General features: G+C 46.1%; 1 protein-coding gene across 1 annotated transcript; it reads right to left on the bottom strand.

The window, feature by feature from the left end:
* Positions 1-1,548: 1,548 nt before the first annotated feature.
* Positions 1,549-5,649, bottom strand: LOC136480730 (putative disease resistance RPP13-like protein 3). The gene is made up of 3 exons (XM_066478196.1): positions 5,003-5,649; positions 2,996-3,746; positions 1,549-2,835 (listed from the first exon to the last, which is right to left on the bottom strand). Exons 1-3 carry the CDS (start codon positions 5,647-5,649, stop codon positions 1,549-1,551), a joined length of 2,685 nt encoding a protein of 894 aa, XP_066334293.1.
* Between the last annotated feature and the right edge of the window lie 3,612 nt (positions 5,650-9,261).

Raw genomic sequence — 9,261 nt, 5'->3', positions numbered from 1 at the left:
TGACCAGTGGCACTTTATCATGGTCCTTCTCTAGGACCTCAAAACTACATTCAAACTTTGGTAGAGTGAATACAAGGGAGTTATTTCTTCCTCTTCGTCAGAAGTGACTTTGGGGTAAAGTGCTGAGGGAGTAACGCGCGAGGGAAACTACACTTGTGCATATATGGCATAGAAATGGAATAATTGTGAAAAAACACATGTAACTGCCCAAATTAAAATAAATTCCATGACACGACAGCCGTGACAACGTTCGTCAGTACAATTTAAATACATCAATAATACAGTAGCCAAGATCATAGCAACGAAGTGAATGAAAGTGCTAGCTTCACCAGTTGGAGAAATTCCGCAAAGCAAACTGGACCAAATTTATGCCTCATTTAACATAAACACACGTATCATTTATGTTCCAAACATACTTGCAGGTACGCCAACAATAAGTGCTAGAGCGAAATGAAATATACTAAACAACAGGCATGATCGTCGTCGATCAACATTATTAGAGGCCGGTTTAAAGCACGCAAAGGTCCATCAAGAGCACACAGAGATATGTGACCGTGTAGTAGACTGACACCAGCTCCATGCATGCGGCAATACAGGGGACAGCAGACAGGAGTACCAAAATGCTCCCAACGTCCTGAGATCCACCAACTTAAGCCGCAAACTCCCATGGAGGATCAAGAGGCAAAAGGCTGAGTCTCCGAAGACTGAAATAAAAATCGTAAGGAAAAATATTTTTGATTAGCATTATCAGTCTAGCATTGATGATTCATGAAGGCCAATGGAAATGATGGATGAAGTCGGCTTAAACAATCAACAACAGACTACGGTACTTCGAAGTGTGTGTGAACCGTTGATCTAATTGTAAATTATTACATATTACCGGTTCTTATAAGAGGTAATAGAAGAAACACAGAATAAATAGAGAAAACATCTACTTATTAGATAGATCTAAAATACATGCACGCATGATCTAACTTTGGTATTTGATGCAATAATGTGACATGTGGATGAGATATAAAGTATCTTGCTTTACTAACATGTTCTTTTCTTGCAACTTGACAAATAAAGATCAAGAGTGATATACCTGTAAAATTAATTTTTTAAATGTGGAACGACTAACGTTATCCGTAATGATCTTTTCAACATGAGTAGATCCATTTTTAACAGCAAAATCATGTTGATGGTATACGTGATTTATTTGTCACTAGCCATAGCGCAACACTTTTAAAACCAACATCATGTTAAAAATTAATGTTCTTACGTACTCAAACATATAGTCTGTACGTGACAACAGTAACAAGTATATACTTAACTGTATCTATTTTCTTAGAAAAGTGATAATAATTACTTCATATGTACAGTAGCTAGGACGCCCCGGACGAAATTTAATTGTCCTACTAATTCTAAAAATCAAGGGCTATGATTTTCTGGGCATATTGTTACTATAATAATAATATAGTAATGGAGAAGTAGCACGTGTTAGTGCCTTAGTGGAATGGGGAATGGAATGTGGTTATTAAACAAGTTAGGCAGCTGGTACGTACCTCTTCATCGTGCCATCATATCTTCATAAACTTTGAATACATAGAATCTAAGTGCGGAACTATTGGGATGGAGTTGTGCTTGGCGCCTGAGCTCAGCCTCTGCCTTGTCCACGTCATCAGGGAAGGCATCCATACAGTTGAGACGTGCCTCGACACATCGTAGCGAAGGGAGGCACTCCAAGTCCAAGCCGAGATTGTCACTCCGGGTAGCGTGCCCATCCTTGTAGAAAGCCCTGACTGGGACAGTAAACACAAGCTCGTCGAGGTTTGGCATCACAGCAATAGGGGGCGGCGCTACTCTGCTGCTGCGGTTCGCGTCCTCTGCTTTGGAATCAAATACCATAGCAGCATCCTGTCCTCCCCTCCAGATGCTAAATGAAGCACTAGTCGAGTCACCGTTGGTCGCCAACTGGACCATCCAGCCCTCCAACTTGACGATTCTCAACTTGGGGAAGAAGACATCATGGGCAGCAATATTAACTACCGCAGCCTGCTCATGAGAAGCCATCCCATCAGCCTGCTCATGAGAATCCATCCCATCATCCCGAATACAGAGGTAACCGAGTTCTGCCAGTGCACCCAAGGTTCTCAGACCTGCCTCGTCCATATGATCCACACACAAGTCCAAGTACCAAAGGTTGGGGAGAAGCGTGGGATCTATGAATGACGGCACACAAGGGAACCAGATACAATGTATACGGAGACGACTGAGATGTTCTGGAAGCACGGCGTTGTCCCACTCCACTGAGGCAGGGCTAGTTATACGAAACTGAAAAACATGCAGGGGAGAAGTGTGGCGAGTTAGAGTGAGCAAATTACAATCCAGATGCAGATGCTCGAGCTCCTGCAGATTGCCTAGTGACTTCAAAAGTTCTGCCTGTGCACTCTCATCCAGCCTGCCTATGCCAACCACACGGAGGACCCTCAGTAGGCTCTGGTTGCCCAGCTCCTTAAAAAATTGCCTCTTTGACTCAAAAGACAGCATGCGAACACTTATTTGTAGCTCCTCCAGTGACGTCACCTTCTGGAGTAACCCATCGCGCACCTTCGTGTATTTGTCAGATCTTATGCAGACCAACCGTGTTAGCAGGCTAAGGCTCGATGGCAGTTCGACTTGCATACCATATCCTCTGATACCTTCCAAGTCTAGTGTTTGTAGAAGCTTTAGAGCTCCTATCGCCTCCGGGAGCTCCCTGACCTTTGTACCTCGTAGCCCTAGGTACCTCAGATGAACTAGTTTCCCAAGATGCTCAGAGCAGCGCCTGCCATACTCAGGATGATGTGCACATCTCTAAAGCTAGCACACGTAAGAGTTTAAAGCTCGGATGCAAGACAAGACCATGGATATCACACCCATGGGCAACCAATGACCTCAGTTGTGTCATGTCCCTATGACCGTCAGGATGGGATTGATCCAGCAATATCCTATTTTGGTGTGCTATCCGGCGTACCTTGTGTCGTGATGATGTTCCTCCATCCTCATTTGAGATAGTGATGAAGTTTTCTTCGCCTGCCAGACCATGAATAAGATCAAGGACCATGTCATGAACACGGCAGCGATGCATGATGCCGTCAAATTCTGATTCCATCCCTTGGATCATGTTTCTATTTATGAGCTGATGGAAGTATTCCTCTCCCCGCTGAAACAGGCTTGTTCCTGTTTTCTTCTCTATAAAGCCTTCTGCTACCCATTTCCATATCAAAGAATCTTTCTCGATCTCATAGTCTTCGGGATACACACTTAGGTACAACAAGCAAGTCTTGAGATGAGAAGGCAGATCATAGTAGCTAAGGGACAATATCCACACAGTATCATCTACTTGCTTGTTATCTCTGCCACGATAGAAACCAGGAGAGCTGCAGACCTCAAACCAATCCTCTCTTGATTTGGCCACCAACAAGCTAGCCATTGTGATGACAGCTAATGGCACACCGCCACATTTGTCCAGAATTTTTTGGGATGCCTCTTCAGGATGATGAGCAGGACATTTGTCTTCACCACCATATAGCCTCATATAAAAGAGCTTCTTTGAGTTATCATGTGAAAGAGGATCAAGCTTGTAATAAACTTCATCGCTGCAGGCTACTTCTCGATTACGAGTAGTTTTGATTATTCTGCTTCCGCTACTCTTCTTATCCAAAGCTGATCCTATTGCTTTCCAAGATTCTAAATCCCATATGTCGTCAATAACGATGAAGTACCTACCAAAAAGACAGTACAAATGAATAGGCAAAGTTAGTAAACCTTGGAGCATCTATCGTCTATACTATACTATACTGTACAAAGGAGAAGAAGAGCGGCACTACATCTGTACTATACGAGTATTGAATATTGGTGATGTCTCACTTTTATTTATAGCTTGTTCGTTTCGGCTAGATTTCTCGTATTTGGCTTATAATCCATGACTTGAACAATATTTTTCTCTCACACCAAACCAGCCAACAGTACTTTCAGCCATACCTTATAAGTCAATCCAGCCGAAAACGAACAGGCTGTTAGTCTTTGAAAATTACATACTAGTGATAATTTATAGATTTTTATACAAAGGATGAAAATCCGGATTCCTCTACTCAAGGTAGAATCTGACAGTGGTACTTTATAACTTTGTATTATCAAATATAAATTGCCTAGCAAAAAAGGAGTATTGTGCCACAACTGCAGCTTTGATTCATAATGAAAAAAACAAACATCTTAGATTTGTTTATCAAATATAAATTCCCTAGCAAGAAGAAGTATTAATTGTACCACAACTGCATCATCGATACATAATGAGAAAGAAACATCTTCAAATTAAATGGTAAATGTATGAATGCTCCCCAATAGTATGTACACAGCACAAGCGGTGTAGCATATATATATATAGGGAGAGGCTATTCAATAGCCGGCTACAAAATAAGTTATTCTGTAGCCACCTCCATTTACTATAATTTTATATACTAATTTACCATAATGTCAATACATATTTACGATAGTTGGGTTACTATAACACATGGGGATATTTACCATAACATTATATTAAACCACTTAGTAAGGAGTTACTATAATCTCATAAATTAACATAGTAATTATCATAACTCAAAGTGGCTACAGAATAAGTTATTCTGTAGCCAGCTACAGGATAGTAGTTCTATATATATATATATATATATATAATAATAATAATAATAATAATAATAATAATAATAATGATAATAAATTGAAACAGAGAAACTATAGATAATCTGGTGACAACTGATTAATCCATACCTCTTGTTTTCAAGGAATTCTCGGAGTTCGCCAATGAGCAGTTGTAGGTCCTTTACATCACGAATGGCCTGGTACATTTTTTGGTCGAGACGAAAGAAGATGCTGGTGAAGAGTTGCACCAGGTCAGGATTGCGGCCAACCGAAACACAGGCTCGACAGTCATATCCCGTACTCAGCTCGTCGTAAACCGCCTTGGCAAGAGTGGTCTTGCCCAGACCACCAGCTCCGACCACAGAAACTATCTTGGTCCGGTTGCTGCTGCTGGAGGACGCCAGCATCTCCATGGCCGTGGGTCGATGACTGAAGCATGGCTATGAGCTCCGCCCACGTCCTCTCGATGCCGATAATCTGTGCTGCCTCGTTGTGGATGTCCACAAGGCGAGGATCCAGTTTGGTGGCCGGCGAAGGCACCGCAACGGGTATGGAGTACCTGTCGCGGCGGCCCGACACCTCCTGGAGTCGTTTCTTCATGTCCTCGATCGCGCCGGCGATGTCGTGGCGCGCCTTGCTCTTCTTCAACAGCCTGGCCATCTTCTTCTTGAGACGTTTAAGCAAGCCTTTCTTGCTTTTAGTCTCAGAAGGGGCGGCCCCCTCCACGACATTGACGAGGAAGGCATCGAGGATGTCCTCCATGTCGTAGGACGCCTCTCTGACCTCGCGAGCCCAGAGCAGGACTTGTGGATCCTGCTGCTCCGGCGGCGTCGCGCCCACCTTGCAGAGAGCCTTGTGCGCACTCTCGAGCTCATTTTTCAGATACTCGATTTGCTCCTGCAGGCCCTTCTGCAGCTTGTACTCCCCGTGCAGGAGCTCGCCGTGCTTGGTGACGATGATGCCCACTGCCCCGGCCCCAAGATCCATGTCGACGCAGGATTGAAGATTGGTAACGTTGAAGACCAAGATAGATTCCGCACATGCGGAAGCTAGGGGAAGAAGCTCGGTGGCGGCGGCGGATTTCGGAACTCGGCAGTGGAGGATATCGGAGCTCGCGTGAGGAGCAGCCCGGCAGTCGAGGATCTCTGAGCTCACGCGGGGAGGAGGAGCCCAGCAGCGGAGCACGAAGCGCGGAGTCGGCGACGCGTGGGGAGGAGTCCAGCCATGTGGTCGAGTTTTGTAGTTTACGCTTCACGAGTGTGGACGGTGTAGTCACGTGGCCGGCAACACGCACACATCTCTACGTATTGCCGTTGTGTTTATTATTAGCAGTGTACCAACGTTCCATTAACGTGCGCAGCAGTATAGGACATAAAGGCAAAGCACACATCTCATCCCATCAGATTCGTTTCCCTACCAAGTCGTCATTCAAATGAACTAGCTACTTTGGACGAACATGATTGCACGCCGGTAAAGCTATCGATTCCCGTACATAGCATAATTAACCTTTTTGTACCAGTATATATATGTGCCTGTGGTATGTTATTTTTAATGTGGGGTTTCAGTCCGGCTCAGATATCTAAACCAAAACAACGCATCTACTACGGCCGTATTGTCCAGGAAATGTTTGGGTGTTGTGCTGAGCCAGCTGGGCTGTTTTGGTTTGGGCCGGCTAGGTCTTCTGAAAAAAAGGTGTTCCGTGGGATGCGTCTGCCGTGTAAAGGCGGGTTTGCATACATACACATAAATAGTTATTAGCAGGGCTAAAAAATTAGTCCAAATTAGCTATGGTTTGCTACCTAGTTGGCTAGCAACCAGTTAAAGACGCGCTAGAGCTAATCCTACTATTACTAATTGGAGGTTCTAATGGAGCCTCCACGTTAATTCTCACTAGACTTGCTACACTACTACACGTATGATTTGTAGGGCCGGCTCCTGGCTATTTCTATGTGTCGGATTGTTTTGATTCCGGCAATATCCAGCAACATGATCGTGTAGACGGAATCGCATGGTAGCACACGAGACACAGAGATTTATACTGGTTCGGGGCATGGTGCGCGCTAATCCCTACTCCAATGGTGCTGCTGCTCTTGTATTCGTATGCTCATTTACAAGGGTTGTTACTCCTAGCGACGATGTAGATAGAATAGGTGGAAGATGGATCCCATGCCCGAGGTCCCTACCCTCCTTTATATAGGCAGGAGAGGTAGGGTTATAGAGAGGGACAGATCGGGCTAACAGATTGTGTTCCTAGTTTGTTACAACTAGATTGATCCTAGCTATCATCCAGAGAGGGCGATTGTGCCTTGGTTTGCCTTGATCTCCACGTTGGTTGATCGCGTCAGCCCTTCTAGGGCCTCCCCTTGACAGCCTGCTGGACTGATAGCTTGGTGATGGTCATATATACAGGCGGCGCAGGTACCCTTGGCCCATATCTCTGACAGTAGCCCCATAGGACTTAATGATAAGCTAGCACAGTATCTTCAAGCCCTTGGAACGTCGCAGTCTCCCCTGTAAGTTCTGCGTACTGTGAGTACATTGTGAGCATCTTCGGGTGCCGAAATTTCAAGCAGTGCAGCTAGATATTCCGAAGTATTGGGGAGCCAGTATGTTGCCGCTCGACTACCAAGAGCATTTCTCGGGTAGCGAGAATCTTCCTTCAAGCATCGAGTGAGGTGGTGGTACACCGTACATCAAGGAACGTCGTTCCCTGGCAGCTGTAAGTGCCTGGCTCGGGTGATGCACCACATATCGGGAAACGTAGTTTCCTGTATGTGGCCCTCGAGCCGTTGTTAACGTCGCGTTCGGGTGGTGTAACCAATAACTAGAAGCGTAGCCTCTAGGACATCATAGATGCCATGCTAGGGTAAAAATACCGCTTATACTCGAGAAGTAGGTTCCCGACGTATGCCGGCATGTAATTAGTGGTTGCGCATCATTATGTCCTAGCCGTAAAACAATAATGAGGATGGGATAGGTGCACCACCATCGCCCATCGCCTCACTAAGCCAGTTGATTTTTAGGGTGACCTATTGCAGGTCAGTTTGTTAACGAGCACTAAGGGCGTCACTGTTTTTCTTCGAGATCCGTCAAGTAACGTGATTCCAATTTTCATGTGAGCCTCATTAGTGGAAGAGCGAGGATGTTTTCTCGGAGCCCTGAGGCAAATATAACAGTGTCCTAGGGCCGGGCACCACTGTGGGATGAGTAACGAACGCGTGATCAGCTATTGGCAGTTGCGCTTATTACTTTTCGAGCTAGGTAATGGGTAGAACGAGTGATAGTCCACTATCACTGAAAGGAAGCGGCAGGACAATGCCTAAGCATGCGGTGCACGTCATAAAACCCTTTTTCAGATTCCAGGAGCTCGTACTTTGGTTACAGCTATGGGCCAACCAGTTTTCCGGTTTCCCACAAAGGGGCACACGTACGCTGAAATAGGTACTTCGAGCTCTTCCGGGCATTGAGGGATTTACATGACACTGAGTGCCAGAGGTTTTAAGATCGTACTCTGGTAGGGGCAGGGTCGATAGTGATTAAGTCACTACCGCTTACACCTACTTGTATGGGTGAGCCAGGCCAAGTACCCTGATCTGAGTGTCAGATCACTCGCCTACACCGGCTCGGGTGAGGGTATATTGAGAACGGACCGCTGGGATCTGTGGGTGAGTTCGCTTACCAGGAGCTAGAGCGTCAGTGTTTGTGGCTCGTTTTCCAACACACAAGAGGGCACGGTTGGGATGCCATCCTGTGGGCCGGTTCCTGCTTATATAAAGAAGGGAGAGGCATAAATAGGCATAATTTTATCTACGCACTGTTGAGCTTACCTCCCTTTCTTTAATTCTTCGTCTTCTTTAGCCTCTATCCCCTTAGATCTGATCTGATGGAGAGCATGTGGAGCTCAAGGGCGTGGGTTTCCAGATGGGTGGCAGGCGAGCGCTATCCGCCCATCCGTCCTGCTTTTGTTGGGTAAGTTCTTGAAGCGACCCGAATTGGGTGAACTTGGGGCTTTGAACTTCTTCTCACTGGGTGTTCTTCCAGGCTTCCCATGCTTGACGGCGCGAGTCCTCCCGAATCGCCGGGCGGTGCTACGGTGGTGGAAGCCACAACTCCGCCGGCAGTCGCGATGGTCGGGGATGAAGTGAGCCGTCTCCGAGCACTGTTGGAGGCCATACATGAAGCGACGGCTAGGTCGGAGCGGGAGGCGGCCGCCGCCGTAGGCGTCTCGCGCTGAAGCCCAGGCACAACTTCTTGGTATGTTCCTGGCGAGATTCCCTATTCACCCTTCTGAAGATGTCTGGCCTTTATGAGTGGTTGCTCTGATTATGCTTCCCAGTCGCCCGAGAGCAACTGGGCACTGCCCAAGGCAAGGTGGCGAGGCTTCACGATGCCAACGCTGATCTAACCGAGTAGGTGACGGAGATGGAGCGCGACCGTGAATAGTTTCTGGTGTGCACTGTTTTTGACTACCTTAACTGCAGAATCTGGAAAAGTGTTCTACACCAACGTTGTAGGGAATTTCATCAGCTTTCCAACGGTATAAAGTACGACATAACTGGATTAACAGAACTCAAGTTACGGCTCTTTTAGTGCACTGCT

The sequence above is a fragment of the Miscanthus floridulus genome, chromosome 9, assembly GCF_019320115.1.
Source record: "Miscanthus floridulus cultivar M001 chromosome 9, ASM1932011v1, whole genome shotgun sequence".
In the NCBI taxonomy this organism is placed as follows: domain Eukaryota; kingdom Viridiplantae; phylum Streptophyta; class Magnoliopsida; order Poales; family Poaceae; genus Miscanthus; species Miscanthus floridulus.
This window is presented reverse-complemented; position numbering and strand designations above follow the sequence as displayed.

What these genes read in the sequence shown, in the direction of transcription:
- LOC136480730 (XM_066478196.1), bottom strand. Translation starts at nt 5,649, where the DNA reads ATGGATCTTGGGGCCGGGGCAGTGGGCATCATCGTCACCAAGCACGGC. An exon ending in GGTCGGAGCTGGTGGTCTGG is followed by an intron (nt 3,747 to 5,002) that starts GCAAGACCACTC and finishes TCTTTTTGGTAG; the next exon opens with GTACTTCATCGTTATTGACG. An exon ending in GAACATCATCACGACACAAG is followed by an intron (nt 2,836 to 2,995) that starts GTACGCCGGATA and finishes TGCTAGCTTTAG; the next exon opens with AGATGTGCACATCATCCTGA.